Below are 16,385 nucleotides of genomic sequence, written 5' to 3' on the forward strand. Positions count from 1 at the left end.
TTTGTAGAATTACACACCAATGCTATACGATTTACATAGAATAGGAGGTTAAAATACTTCTTAAGCCTAAAATAACAAATTAAATTAGAACATTATGAAGATCCTTTTTAAAATATCCGAGTGGGTTTCAACACAAATACCTTAAATATGTAACAATTGGAATATCCTCAAATATTTTCAGAAAAAAAACAAGATTATGAACAATTCACCAACAGAGAAAATTGCAAAGTACTAAGAACATATCATTGTTCAAAAAAAAGTATTCTTGAATAATTTTTTTGTATGCAAAAACAATCACCATACAAACTATACAATTTTTTTATGTTTTATGGATAGACTTTGAGAATATATAAGAATTGTTTGATAGGTTGCCATTGCCCCACCCTCTCCTACAATGATCGGAAAACGGCACGATCCATTCGAACGGGTCATGAATATTTAAATCGGCACGAAAGACCTAGCGACCATTGTTGCATCTCTTTCACCACACTTGTAACACCTTCAGCTTTGAAAACGGAAAAGTAAAATGTGGGACAACCGGCGTTTGCGTGCGCCAGTCAAAGGGTGATTGTAACCATCGCTCAACGCTCGTTAACAAGCATGTTGAGTGACAAAACATCCCGTGAGTGAGCAGTTTAATTTTTAATCAGTTTTACAATCGATATTCTTTTGTAGCGTTAAAATGGGTATCCTTGAATGGAGGAAAGCTGGCTTTGGAAAAGCTTTCAAAAGAGTTTGATGAAATGATTTCTCGATTTTTAAGAAAACTTGCTCACAATGACAACCGTGGAATTATTTTAAAAGAATGTAACCCATGCAATGTAAGTCCGTTTTCGAGCAAACGGGAAAATATGGGTAGGTTTCCCAAACCAAAAATAAACACCACACGAAGCCTTTCCCCGGTGGATGGATTTCGCACATACAAATAACACTCAATCAAAACAAAAAACAGTTTTGTGGCCGGCAACATTTCAATCGTATTTATTTTCCCTACATTGCAGCGCTGATGGAAATGTGTTAGCCCCGTTCACGATCGCATGTAATAACACACTGCGACCGCCACACATCATGCTGGCTCAGCGAGTACCAAACTTTTCCTTTATCGATGCACCTTTCGCGAGCGCCAACTTTACGGCGCAAAGGTCGTGTGGAAATCAAAACGTGAAACGCCCGATTCTCAACGCCCCGGCAAAGGGTAAAGAGCGGAGGGCCCAGAGAAAAGCGGTTGCAGAAACAATGCCGGAATACCGGCGCGCGGAAACTCGTCGGCGCGGAGCAGCAAATAAATCCAAACAAACGTGGCACGTACCTAAATAAACAATGGCGTGTACTTTACCGCCACGTGCTCGCTGCAGCGGAGCTCGGTTCGCGTCCGGATATGACACGGAAGCGGACCTTGGTGGTTGGATGGTATCCGATGGTTTCCAGCCTCTAGTCTCCGGGACCGGCAGCATCCAGAGGACGCCAGCTCGGAGCTACATTTTTTATTTGTAGGGTAAGTTTTAATGGAAAACGGGAGGGCGGTTGGAACGGTTGCTTACTTCCGGGTTAGGTTGGCAATCTGCGGGCGGAACTGATGCGGCGTAATGCTTAATTTTTCATACCCTACGAGTTCCGGGCACCATCGTCTAGAGAGTGATCAACACTCACGCACACATGCAATACAGCCTCAAATAGGATCAAATTTCTCTACACACCACACAAAGCTAGCGGTGCACAGGATTCGATTCCCAAACGTCCCCGAGCTGGCCGGGCATGGTGTTTCTTAAATAATTTAACAGAGTCCTACCCAAGGTTGGGCCTGTAAAAGTGGGGTCCAAAAACCCAACGGCACGTTTGCGTGATCCTCTTTGCGTTGCCGAAGCACTTTTCCCGCCATTAGGAAAATGGTCGAATTGTCTGGCGAATTGTGGGCAGTGTTTGCGCTGCTTCTTATCGGCCTACGGGCTAAGGCCGCACGAGTGGCCTTGGAAATTGAAACCCCAAAGCACTCGAGGCTGGGCTTGCATGCTTTTTTCTCGCTCTCATCCTAACATCTTAGGGGACAACAAACATTGGAATCATTTGGTCAAGCGACTCGATCTTGTAGCGAACCGATGTAAGCGAAGGATCATTATCGTCGGTCGCTTTCCGCAAGGGAAACCACCAGCTTGGACTCATGTACAGGCCAACTTTGTTTGTGTGCCTTTCTTCCGGCATTGCAAGCAAAGAGGACATCGTTGTAGGTGTACTTGTTTTTCCCCTCCCTTTCTAAGCTTTTCCTCTCCGATGGTCACGTAATGGTGGGGAGGAGGAGAAAAGCGGAGAGTCGCAACAACTTTATGAAATAATTCGAACCGTCAACAAACGGTCCCTCGGAAGCTGACGGTGGTACTCGCTTTCCATTCGCTTCTCATGCCAATCACAAGGAGGTTTCATTTTCTCGCACCCAAGAAGTTCGGACAACTGCGCTGAAGGACTTTCCATTTGTCAATGGTTTAAGTTTCCTGATTGTCTTGTACAACTTTCTCATACTAATTTATCCCGTGCTTTGTTTGTCTTTGTTTTTCATTTTATTTTCTTCGATATCGCGAAAGTGCGCCGCACACCAAAGTTCTTCACTGTCCGTGGTGTAAGGCTTGTAAATGTAATATTGTAGTTTTTGTGCTATTTTTGCATAATTGACGTCAACTGCAGTACGTTTGCCAGACCTTCACCCTATCTGGCGAGGGTGTTGTATCAAGCGTACAAATAATATTCAACCCTACTCATCTGTCTCGCACTGACATCCCGGGTCTCCACGTTTGGTAGAGTGAAAAGAGCCTTCAAACACGTCCAGCACGCGCCACGGAGTGATTTATGTATTTATTCCACCGTTTTCCTCCACGTCTCACCACCGCCGAGGGCACATTTTATTTAACTGCAAAGGACACTTACCTGTCGCCAGCAGGATCGCCTCGGTCCAATTAAGCTGCTGTGCGATGCCTTTCACAGCGAACGAAACGGTTTCGTAAGAAGGAATGAACTTTTCCGTCGCCTGCAATGAACAGAATCAATAAGATAAGAAAAAAGAACTACAAGATACAGGGTGGGTTTCTTTTATGGAACAACGCTACAACATTGGCAGCAACGGGAAATACATTCTGAACTTGAAATTTGAAACCATCCAATGATGAAATTCGAGCTTGGGTGAAGTGAGTCGACTAGTTGCTACTATTTCTATACAGTTGACAATGGACCAGGCAAGTTGTTTTTGACAGACAGCGATATTTTTCTTTCGCTTTTGGAAAAGTGCTGTCCACATTGTCAGCTGGTTCGAGTGTATCGTTGAGAGACATTTGATACTCAAAGGTCAGCTGCACACGTGTTGTTGCTATTAATTTGAGTTTAAGTCAGTTTTCATGGATATCTTCATCCATTCACGATTTTTAATCCGACTAAGTCAATTTTAAAATAGAAAATAAAAAGGACGATTGAGGTATATTATAGATACAGAGTTGTGGTAAGTATATATAATCCATGATATAGGAAAGGTAATTATCAATTTAGATTTTTAATTTACTGTCAACATGAAACTTATATACTCATGTAAATTCAATTATAACTAACAGATGAGCACAATTATTTAAAAGAAAATTTAGAAAAGTAAGTTGAATAGTTAATTGATAGAAAAAAGTGTATGAAACATTTCCCGTTTGCACTAACAATTACACTTACTCAAAATACAAAAATTCATTAACCATATGGTTAAACGAGGCATGTGGGCTAACGAAGGAACATAACAACGACACCAATATTGAAGGGAAATTAGTGAACTAAAATGTTTATCAAATCAAATTATCAACAGTGCACTCTTGCTAATAAATGGTGGATATTATTTTCTGCTACTTTATGAGATCAATTTAACGTAAAGAGTTACTTACAGAACAAAATCTTAAATTAAATTATTATATTACAGTCAGAGCTAACAGCATAGATTGCAGGTTAATAATCAAGTTATAACATCGTTTTAATTACACAAATTAAAGGCTTTTTTAAATTTTCCCAATCTTGTCATCAAGGACTTATTAAAGCTTGTGGAAGTCTATTGAGTAAATGATTTTACCTCAATCAACACAGTCACAAAGCAATGCAGGAATGAAAGAATGAAATAAGAACAATGCAACATACAATAATTACATATTGATTCTTATAATTGAAGAATTGTTGATCTTAGATCTATATTTTTATAAATGTGGTTGAACGGCAAAACAAAAATAAATTTTCAGCTAACTGTTCATCTGTAATATATTCCAAGCTATAAACATTTTGTGAAAATTAAAGCAATATCCATGAATTCCCCAGTATTTCACATAAGCAGTTGTTTATTTTTTCCGTAGTCTAAAATTTACCAATTTTAAAGCGCTTCGAAAGTTATAAGCACAAAAGTCAAATTAATACAATGCTGAAAAGCGGAAGTATCGAGTTTTGCTATCCAAAACTCTAGAAGAAAATAAGAAATAACTCCTCCTCTACACTGGCGGGGTGTTTTTTGCGAGTCGATTGTTGAACTTTTCGGCACAAGATCTCACTCCAATTCCACTCCGCCCACCCGGGGAGCTTTGCCCGGAACCCGGAAACTGGGTGCCGGATGTTGTGCGAGGATATTAGATATTCCCCACCGAGCACTCGACGAACAAACCGCACCGGGTAGGCCTTGATGATTGGCTTTGAAGTGTCTGCGTGCGAGCATAATCGTGCCACGGCGGAAGGAAGGAAGTGACGCGACTTCAGCACGACGAGTGATGAAGTTATAAAAGTTTTCCACTGTTGAATGTTCGTTCACGGCGGGAATCACACTTGGTGAAAAGCGCCGGGTGAGTGATGGCGCAAAAGAACTTTCCCAACGGGCAGGCCCTTTTCCCTCACTCCCTCCCTTCCTTCCCTCCTCACTCCATCACTCTTTTGGACGGAAGAATTATGCGACTCGCTGGCGCGCGCTCCGTCACGTTGATTCTTCGGATTCATATTCCATTTGCTTTAGATTTTAAATCGTAGTCCCCTTGCGGTGCGGTGTGGGTTTTGCCCGTTTTGCCTCCGTCCCCAACAGTGGTCGTTGTCACCTAGTCGGCTTAGCGCTCGCTTGTTTTTGTGGGTGGGCAGGAAATCGTCGACGGAAATTCTTTAAAAGCTTTCTCCAGAAATTGCGGCAATCGGAGCAACTTTCCGTGGCAGACCTCAACATTGTACCATCGAGCCCGAGCAGTTTGGTGTGGTGTCGGAGTAAAAAAGTTTCACCGCACCATCCTTACCATCTTCCCGCTGACCCTCGGCGTATATGCTTTCCGTTCCATACATTTCCCGTTATGAAACATGTTAACCTTATCCTATCGTCTGATCGTCATCCTGATTCGTTATGAAAACGAGCAGACAGCGTCCGTTTTGTGGGGTCCATTTTTTTTAACTTCCATCTTGCAAGAAAAGAACCTAGCCGCTGGGTAAGCGTCACCCAGTAATGCGACTTCAAAAGAGCACCACTACCAATTAACGGGCGGGGGATGAACGTGCCTGCGTCCGGTTCCTCTGTTTACCTTTTGCTCATTACGATAATGATGTAATCAATTAACAGGTGCTGATGCTGCCACTGGACCGACTCGTCGCCATTTGTTCGCTGCCATTGGTTGGCTATTTCCGTCGCCCGTCCGGTCCGCAGGGAGGACGGTTCCTAGGATTTATTGTTTGTTTTCCGAAGCGTTTCAACAAGAACGCCATCTAGCCAACGACCGTCCACCTGGAGAAGGAGAGCTTTGCTAACCGTAGAGTAGTCTCAGTGAAGGAGTCGGCAAATGGTAGCCCAACTTCCAGGAGATCTTTCCATTTCCATCGCCATAAGACACGTAAAGGTGGAAAAAATGGACATAGAGTTTAATTTGATTATTTAAACCTAAAAAGGTATTAGACAAGATGAGCGGAAATCTGCACCGGACCATAAACTTCTTATACCAGGTACTTAGGCCAGCACACCAGCAGCATCAACTCAAAGGTGATATTTAGGAACAGTTTGAATTTATTTAAATCAAAATTTTTTTAAGAAACGGTGTGGGGTTTAAAAACGTAACAACACGAAATAAAAATGTTACCCCAAGAAAATAATTTAATTATATGCATAAAAAACTCAAGCCCTCATTAGAGTTCGCAAAACCAGCATAAACCAATCCAGGCATTTGAGCTTTGCCGGTTTTTTTGAATGTGTTTTTTTTCGAAAGCACTCGTAAAGAAGGTGAAATAAAGCGAGTGACAAAATTGTTGAATAAAAAACATCGCACAATTTGAAAATGTTGCTTCAAGCTCCGGATCAGTCATCGTGGCGCTTCTCTATCCGGATTGTCGTTTCGATTGTAAACCTCACCCTACCCCTCGTCGACGTTCCCTCCGTCTAAGGCATTATAATCAACGTTATCGTCATCACTGGGCTTGTTTTATTTTTCCTCACCGCAGTTTTACTGCTTTTTCCCAGTTTTTCATCCACCACTCTAAGGAAAGCGACCGGACGCGCAGAAGGTTCTCGAGCGCGTTTCATCGTCGCCGCCCTTGGATTGCTGATTGCGGCGTGGTTATGTAAATAAAACTGCATAAATTATGTTTCACCTCGACGTCTGTGTTCGCCTCATCGACACTCCGGCAGCATCTTCGCCCCTTGTGCGGATGCTGCGGGTCGCGGTATATAAAGCAATATGCTTGTGTTGGGCTTACGCACGAACATCTTTAGCACCTTGTTCTACTTTTAATCTTCCAACCGGTGGGTGCTTTTAAGGCTCCGGGATGGCAAATAAAAAACAGAACTTTTTTTTTACGAGTCAAAAAGAAAAACAGTTTGGTGCGTCGTCCGGTCATTGCTACGATCATGCGAAATCTGCGGGTTCCATTCTGGAGCATTATTTATGCATTGGCAGTCGCCAATATCATTACGTCGCTGGTGGACTGGGCCGGGAGGAATTTGGTTTTTGGATTGGTTTCTTGCTTGTTTTATGCGAGTTTCGTTACCTGACGATCATGGTGGACAAATAAAATAGTCGGAACACTGTAAAACAAGCAACGATCAATACAAATTAAGTCAGTGCATATTCTATTGTGTATTTTATCAGGTGCTGTACTGCTTAAAAATGGGCAAGATATGATATCTTTTATATATTTCAGCTTTTTTTTGTGAGGAGTTTTGTGTACACTAAAAAGTCGACCAATACTGGACTATCGATTCTGAAGCTTTACACAAAATCAGGTTAAGTACTGCAGATGTTGTTGAAAATTTGTTGTCTATATGATATGATAGTCTATTTAGACGCATACAGGGTTCTGAAAAAATAACCCTAAATCCTCGTATGTATGCATCGCTGGCCACTACTGATGACTAATGACAGCGACATATGTCAAGGTGTATTCATCAAAAGTTATACAGCAGAGTGTATACAGCACAGTCGATCAACCATTTTAAATCGATGAAATAAGAACCATTTTAAATGTGCAATAATGAAATCTTTCAAAATAAAGTTCTCAAGATAACTAAATATCATAAAATATAAAGTTATAACCAGAGCTGGATTGTGATCGGTACGTCTAGAAGTGTTTCAAATAAAGTTTTATCGGAAATGGCCAAAGCACAACTTTTGAACAAGAGTAAACACATAATTTTAAAATAAAGAGTAAAAACACAACTTTTTCCTCCTCGTCTCCTTAGTCGAGCATAGGCGGACCATTAAGCTAGTGCCATCTATAATATATAACTTCTCACTTGATGTGCCGGAAGATGCTCTACCATTATTATCTTGTTGTTGAAATCAAAACTCAACATACATCGGCAAACATCACACTACACGGCTTTCGACTTAATTACCCAAACGCCATTCCTCCCATATATAATCCAGGAACCCCGACTGTCGGTTTCATTGAAGCACCGCGTCTCCATTCATACCGGAAAACTGAGCTTGTTTCCAGGAAAACTCTAGCCTCTGTCTTGCGAGTGCTTGGTGATGGAACGCTTCCCGCGAAACTAGTTGATTGATTGTGGGGTGAAGTTCAGCCGCATTCCCGCTACTGGATTAGCAAACTTGGTGAGTCACGGCATGCTAAAGCGTTTGAAAGTTTTCACACTACTCAGCCTAACTACCTAGTGGGTAATACGCAGAATGTTGAGAAATGGGATGTAATCGATCACCGTCGGAACTAATTGGAAGACGTTGCGTTTTTTTTTTCCTTCGTTCAAACGGTTATCGGCGTGAGATATTTGGCGGCCATGGAGAACCAATTCGTCGAACGAGAACACCCACTATTGAAATGATTCGATTTGCTAGAAATCACTTCCCGTCAACAATGTTTACGGCCCGATCGCAGTAGGCAGACTCTGGCCAAGGTTATTATTTCAACACCGCATCGCTTGCCGCAAATCGATGGCTTGGAGTGGAAAGAACGACCTGTTCGGGCTGCTGGCCTTCCCGGAACGTCCGGGACGATGAGAGACAACACATCTGCACCCTGAGCTGAGGGAACTTCCCAGGCTTACCTTCATCCGCGGGCACGGCCAGAAGAGCACCGGCTTCCGGTAGACCGCCGACAAGTGTGTCGATAAGCTGTCACAATACCCGATGAAGCTGTCACTTTCGTCCGACATGTAGAGCACGCTCCCGAAGGTGGCATCCTCTAGCCAGCGCTCGAGTGATGCCATGCCTGTTGGGCGAAGAGAAGAAAATGTATGAGGATGAGATCGAAAGTCTTGGACGGAAAGATCCTCCGTGAAGATGTGTGTGTATGCAGGAGTGTGTTTGTGTGGAAACGAGGAATGCGTCGGACTTTCAGCAGATAAATTACGGTCCTAATTTATTGATTTCTTTCGAATCGAACGAGGGTGAGAAAATCATACCAGTAGTGTTGTTATAGCACGCAGGGCAAATGGATACGGTCGGGAAAATTAGATATTTTCTAACGGTGTTCGCATGTGGGTATGGTAAGTGAGCTCGAAAATCGAATCGAAACCAATCGAACCAACCCGAAATCGGGTTTCAGCCGAAGGTTATCGAAAAGAGCGAAAGGGGTGGAATGACATTTTTCCCTACTCGAACTGTATTTTGTTTGCTCGGAAAACAGCGCGCGCCCGCAATGTGATTCACCAGGGCCTGTCGGACGCCGTTGACGGAACGCGCGACGACGGATAAATTGGATTACGTCTTCGGGAAATAAAAGTGGAAAGCGGAGCAAAAAATCGGCAAATATATTAGATAGATAAATCAATTACCGAGGACGGCACTGCTGGAACGCAAAATCGTGGCTTCCCGCCCACTTCTAGCGTCTGACAGAGACGGAGAGATGGAGAGACAATAAGAAAGAAGAAAACATCGCGTGTGAAACGGGATGGGCGGAATGATTGACGCTCGTTAAGCGATCAAGACACCGAGAATGGAGGCAGATTTCGAAAAGTGGTTTAAATGGACTCGTGTGCGTTTAAAGTGGCCCCGGGACGGGCCAAGGATTTGGCCAACGAATTCGCCCGGCGCACGGTGGAATGTGGAAAATGCTGGTTTCGCGAGTAATAAAGTTATTCATCGAATCGCGGTAAAGCAATAACAAGCTGACGTCAACGCGCCACGAGGCCGGATGGTGGAATCGTTACATTTATTATGTTTGTTCGCAAACAACCATGAAGAAATGTATGCGAAGTTTTCATTTCCAAGTGCCTTATGTTAAAAGTTTTATTTGGATAGAAAAAGATGATACGGTTATTGACTGAAGTATACTCGTTTTTGACTGGCTCTTGTTAAATCCTTTGATTTGCTTGGTTTTTCGTACTGAATTGTATTTGAAGGCGGTGTTCATAATTTGAAAATTGTATGTAAATATGATTTCATTACCATTAATAAAAATGTAGAAGAAACTGTATCAGTTTTTGTTTTGGTTTTTTAATGCTACAAACATAACAGTAAATCCTCGCTGAGTTGGTGGCTATTAAACCAAACATAAAGAAAAATGGGACAAAATGCTCCGGTGGGATAAAATGCACCATAATTTGTTTATCTGAATTAAACCATTTCAAAAAATGAAGCAATAGAGTATGTTTATCGGCTTGTCTAATACACCATATGTTATTTTCACATAGGATTTTACAACATGGTAAGGGAAATTATGCCTGAAAACATTTAAGATTTTCCTACGATAGTTCGAGCTATAACAAAGGTTAGAATGTAATGAAGCAGACATTAAACAAGTACGTTACTTAGGTATATAGTTAAGTATATGACTTAATGAATACGGAACCGAATGGGATTCAAAATCCTTGCATTCTGGTTGTGGAGACAAAACTGTAAACACCCTCCACAGAGGGAAATATGCACCGGCTTATGTGGGGCAGAGTGCACTGCCTCAAATGTTAGAAAAAATATTAAACTTTTCTAAAATGACTCTGTGCGGCACTGTCTCAACTCTAATTCCAATTTGAACGAATTGCACCCACGACTAACCAACTATTAATTAAAGATATTTCATAATGAAATATATGATGTCAATTTCAATGCAAATCGATTTAGTTCCACAATTTAAGATGACGTCTGGAGAAGAATGCTCTTGAAAATTCTTGTCTTGATTTTCAATATAAGAGTCTTAATGTTGTTTTATTATGTTTTGGTAGTAGGGATGTTTTTCTTGAATGCACTGCAAGAAATTAATGTTGTTCGTTTAAGGGGTGCATCTAACTTTACATTACCGAAATGAAAAAGTCATAGACATTATGGTTTTGCTAAATTTATGTTTCATTATTGTGTTATATCCCGGCAGAATAAAGTAAATGTTAGTGTAAGACAATTTCTAATTTCTTGGTTTCATTCATTGTTGCGGAGTTTACTAGTTATGTAAGAGTGCATCAAAGTACTTTATGCAATGCAGCTCGTAAACCCCCCGTTATGGGTTGAGAAACTCTGTTATGAGACATTTGCGACTGTTTTGGAAACTTTTCTCGCTCACTTATTTTTCCGTCTGTGTAGAGCATTTTTAGCGGCGCTTCCAAAGAAAACTTATTTTTAAAAGTTTTACGTTTAATTTCAAACCAACTGGTGCCAAAGTTAAGTTAAGCACGGTTGGTCACCCGGAACAAGTAGTAAAAGAAAAAAAAATAAACAAAAAACGACTGGTACAAAACTAGTCACAACTTTATAGCAGGAATCTAATTTGAAACTTCGTTACACATTATGTCACACCCGGTGCTTTTACACTCGTCCCCTTGAAGCTGGTGTACCGTAACACGATTTTCCTTGTGTTTTTGCATAACAGGAAAAGTGGAAGTCTGTCGGAAAAAAACTCAAACAAACCGTTGGGAACAGGTTAACAATGAAAAAAAAAAAAGGAAAAAGGCTCCCGTAAACTCTAGTGATAGTGATAGCTTTATCATTTAAGGCGGTTGTAAGGAATGAACCTTTGTTATGGGTTTAATTGGCTTTAACTTGTAGAAATCTGTAGAGAAATGTCTTTGTCGTTGGACGATGAACTTTTGATTTGATCGTGTAAGGGATGTGATGAAAAAAAAAGTCCTCTTGTGGTATGATTTCATTGTGCAGAAAAAGATGCTAAACTTACCTTGCCAGGGACGGAACTGGATCCGACTGTCGTGAAGAAGGGCCGTCAGTTCGTCCTCGTTCGACTCAACTGCCCGGCCGGACTGGAGTAGTCGGACAAAGTTGCTGAACTCCCGTCGAAACTGTACGCCGGAGAAGTTTGCCGGTATCACAACCAAAACTCGACCAGCTGAGGCGTTGATGGTGGTGTTGGTAGATGCGCTATCGCGGGAGGCTTGGACCGGTGGGCTAGGGGTAGCGGAAGTAGCAGCACTCGTACCGCTCACCGGGAAATCGGTTGTGGCGTACGATGGAGACGGTAGGGGGTCGTACGGCTCGGGAAGGTCGGTGGAGAAGCCAACGACGGTCGGGGTGGTGCTGCCGGTGGTAAAGTTTCGCTCTAGGCTAGTGGTAGTGAGAGGGCGTGGAAGGACGTGACCATCGATAGTGGCGAGATCAGTGAACAAATTGAGGAGGAAAACTGCACAGATCAGCAGTCTTTGGCCAGCGTTGCATCTTCGGATGAAATGTGGCTTCATGTGGATGATCTAGGTTGTTCGCATCGGGTTATTTTTCTAACGATCCGCGGGACCTCGGCTGGACTCGGCGCAAACCACGTAGCACCGGGCGGCGTTTCGCATATCCTGCCGTGGCGCGTGCACCGTACACTGATATGCTGGACGCAACAGGTCCACCCTGTCGATGATACACACTCTAGTTTGCACGGTGGCTTGCAACGGACGGTGATATCGTGAGCATCATGGCGCCTTCTTGCCTCGCCTCACTTCCTTCCACCGTTAATTTATGCTAGCAATGATCAGCTCATCGAGATACGATTTTTTCGTTGTGCGTTGTTGCCGCATGAGCTTTTGGTCACACTCCAAAGCAGCTGCAACTATTGATTCAGCATGTTTCCAAGCGAGCTAGCGTGCGGAAGAAAAAAGAATAACGGAAACGAAACTTGATTAGAGTGTCAACACTAAAATAAGGTAAATAAGTTTGGTGGTGGAACATTGTTCCTTTCATTCACATTTATATTATTTTGAACATTAAAAAAAAGCTTATTACACAATAGAATAATTTCATAGCAGCGTCAACGATTATTGTGCATTCTACTATCAGGATATAAAAGCTTTGTATGATGTTCCTTCTATACTTTTAAAAAGAAGTAGTTTAATTTATGTATTACTCACGAAGAACAAAGTTTTTTCCTATTATTCTCATATCAATATTAAGTTGAGATCAACAAAAATTACAACAATCAAAAATATGTGAACAAATAAAATAGTTTTAAAATAAATATGCACACTAATAATCTTAGACTAAAAACTTTTTTTTCCATAGCAATCGGAAAATTACTTTGAAAACAAAACCAGAAGAGTTGGAAAATTAAGCCAGCTCCGACGAAAGAATATTCTTTGAACCTCTAGCTTGGCATAAGCATGTGAAACATTGCAGAATATTACTAAACATTGTTACTAAAATGTTACCGTTGCTTTAAGATTATAATATTTATTTCTGCTTTTAAGAATATTCAATGGCTAGTTTTGGTTGATTTCAGAATACAAACACAAGGAGTAATTTTATGCTATACAAATTATTGATCATGAGAAAACCAATTTTGTTGTATAGTTTCCTGTACAACTCTTCCGAACACAATAATCAACGTTTATCTACCGATTTGACCACACCATATTTAATTGAACCTAAAAATAAACACATTAATCAAATGGAAAATATTTAAGAAATCTAAAAAGAAGAATAGTTTGAAAAGTCACCATTTCATTAACCCAGTAACACTTACTTTCAATCCGAAAACAAAACATCGATACTCAGTTTGTACATAAACTAAGTTTGTGTTTTTAAAAATCGTATCATCAAAATTCACAGTATGACAGTTAGGTCAATAATCCTTAATACACGATACTTTTATCCAATGGATTTTATTGTTAATTGATAATTCCTAAAGTAAATCTGGCAAACCTTTTACATGTTCATCAGCTTACATCGAAACCGATCCTCGCTAATCGTGCGTTCGAGCAGTCGTGCGTTAATTTTCCTTTTTACACAAAACTCAAAAACTCGTCAAGAAAAAGCTACATGTTTGGGGAGGGGAACCTCCTGGCGACGTACGAAATTGGTGAACCGTACCCGATTATGGATGGAAATTGGAAATTTATCAACCCGGCTTCACAGTTTTCATATGCCCCCAGCTAACGTCACCAGTGACACCGTGTACCTCCAACACGCTATCAAAAGCGTTTATTTTTAGTCAACCGGTGAAAAACCGGAGCGCTATACAAATTTCCCCGAGCGTTATGATGGAAATTCAATCAACATCTGCAACGGAAGGCCGTTGACGTACGGAATTAGTGGAGTTGGGTTGGGGAGCGAAGGAGCGTGGTGAGGGAAAGGGTGGGAAAATGTGAGAGAAGAAAAAAGCACCAACGTAGTGTATTAGTATCAGCCGATAAAGGCGACCGAAGAAGAGAGAAAACAAAATCAGAGTCCCACTGAAAAGGGACGCGAAAAACTCAAGGTTCATGGCCATTACTCCAGGACGGTGGATGGCTGCTGGCATTGATTCAATATTAGCTATTTTCCTTCAACGTACCTTCTACAGTGTATTATTGATAGATGCTATCGAAGCAGACTACCGAGAGTACTATTGAGGAGAATTTATTAATCCCTAATGAGATTCGAAACCTTGTCGTCCCGCTTTCCTCTACCGTGCTTTACGGAACGGTATGAAAAATGAATTTAGTTGTAAACACACCGAAGTGAATGCACTAAAAGTGAAGCACCTGCGCAGCAATAAATTCATTAGCCTCCATTGAGCGCAAGTTGTTCCCGCGGTGCTGTGCATGCACCACACTTCACCATGGCTCTCATGGCTGCCGGTTTGCTACGGGTCGCGGCCAAAGTTCTGCCCTACTCCCTCGGGTGCCGTGAAGTGGCGCAAAAAAGCATTTGGAAAAATGGCAACGCTTCCAGCGAGAAACGAGGCACATCCCGTCTCGTCCTTTGCGTCTTCGTCGTGGGAAGCAAGACAAACAGGAAGCAACCTCCACGGGCCACGGAGAATTGGGGTCTCCCACTCATCTTCCATATTTTGCCGCTATCCCGAAAAGCACGGGTCGGCAAAGCTGGCAAACAGGTTTGCATTAAGTCCCAGGACCAAAGTAGGCCGGGCTGCGTAAAACTGCGGGAAACTTTCGGTACGCCAATGCAGCCAGTTTTCACTAAAAGGTGGAAGAGGGGAGTGCGAGGTTGAAAACATTTCCGCAACAGTCGTTCCCCGGGAGGCTGAAGGCACGATGGTTCCCCGGGAAGGTCATACTGATCAAATGTTGAAATAATTACTTTTCTCGAAAGTACTTTCAAAAGACTTTTAATTAATTCCGCGTCCCGTTGGGAAGGGGGGGGAAGGGCGGAGAGTGAAGGATGCAGGATGTGTTTCGGCATTTGCCACATCCTGCGGACCGCAGTGCCATTCACGGGCAAGGGCTCATACTTCGTCTGACAACACTCCGGAGAATCCTTACGATGTTTAACCTTCGACGGGCTGGCGGAACGATGGGAATGAAAATGAGAAAAATAAAGTGAACTCGGAGGTTAAACGAGTGGCAAGAATGGGTCTTGAAGGTGGCGGGGGAAGGCAGAGGGGGGGGGGGGGGGGGGAGGGAATAAAATAATACGCAAATCGCTATGTGTCACGAGTTGTTGCCATCGGGGTCGCACCTTCCATCGTGCAAACGCGAGGATAATATCTTTCTTCCAGCTCGTACGTTCGCAGACAGGATCGGCCACATTCGTAAGCGATTGCCTGCTGGCCAGACCTCCTCGAACACTTGAAAAGAGTACTCACAGACACACACACGCAAACACACTAACTGAAGCGCACACGAATGGCCCTGGAACTCGGTAACGCGAGGATGCCAGCTCGGTTACGTAAAAATAAATGCATATGTAATGAAGCGCATAATCGCTGCTTTCCACTGTACCACATCCTTCAGTCTCTGTGTGTGTATGAATGCATCCTGGTTACTCCTGCTCTATGTATTTCCACTACCATCCGGTACGGAACGGGCGGGATTTATCCCCACCGAAGCCGGAGGAACCGAAATCAAGCGACGGGATCCTTCCGGTTCCGGGCCTGAGTTCGCAAAGGACGAGGAGGACGCAACGCGGATGAATGCGGATCATAATGCACCGGGGTGTTTGTGTACAGTACGCGCAGGGGTGGAAGGTGTTTGTCGAGCTCGACGCAATCGTCACTCGAGCGGAAGCAGGAATTTGCCAGGAACGAACATTGATAACTTTGCCACCGAAATGTCCCGGCCAGCCGAAGGGAAGAGCTCGGGCTGAACGGGTGCGAAGTACAAGTGGACATATCTCTTCAGTCATCGTCGACGACTCAGCACAATCTACACACACACACTCACACACAAATGGAGGAATAAAAGTGGCTTGGTACACTTTTCCTGCCCACAGCTTCTGAAAACGATGCCATCGAAAAGGGTAGCTTTCGACGGTCTTTTACGCCACTCCGGATGCTGGATCGGGTGATGGTGACGAAGAAAAAACCTTGCCAGCGGCCTAGTAGGACAGACAGGTTGCATTCATCAAGTGCACAAGGTGCGGTTTCAATGCGATACATTTTCCGCATCTCCCAACAGCACCTTCCGCGCACCAATCCTATTAATATTAATAAGCAGTTGATCAAAGCCTAATGCCACCAAGGGGCGCAGCATAATGGGCTCGCCATCGTAACCTTGAGGAAGTTATGTCGCACGGTGCGGTAGACCACCGATGTCCTGAAACCAAGGAGCAACC

General features: G+C 42.8%; 1 protein-coding gene across 1 annotated transcript in view; it reads right to left on the reverse strand.

Annotated features, from left to right (window-relative positions):
- LOC131284639 (uncharacterized) overlaps positions 1-12,088 on the reverse strand; it is a 44,068-nt gene extending 31,980 nt beyond the window's left edge. Inside the window, exons 1-3 of the mRNA XM_058313503.1 lie at positions 11,572-12,088; positions 8,516-8,679; positions 2,917-3,016 (exon numbers count right to left, since the gene is read on the reverse strand). Of these exons, the coding sequence (XP_058169486.1) occupies positions 2,917-3,016; positions 8,516-8,679; positions 11,572-12,088 (781 nt within the window). The remainder of the gene's footprint in view (positions 1-2,916; positions 3,017-8,515; positions 8,680-11,571) is intronic.
- Positions 12,089-16,385: the final 4,297 nt, after the last annotated feature.

Source organism: Anopheles ziemanni, chromosome 3, assembly GCF_943734765.1.
Source record: "Anopheles ziemanni chromosome 3, idAnoZiCoDA_A2_x.2, whole genome shotgun sequence".
Taxonomy (NCBI): domain Eukaryota; kingdom Metazoa; phylum Arthropoda; class Insecta; order Diptera; family Culicidae; genus Anopheles; species Anopheles ziemanni.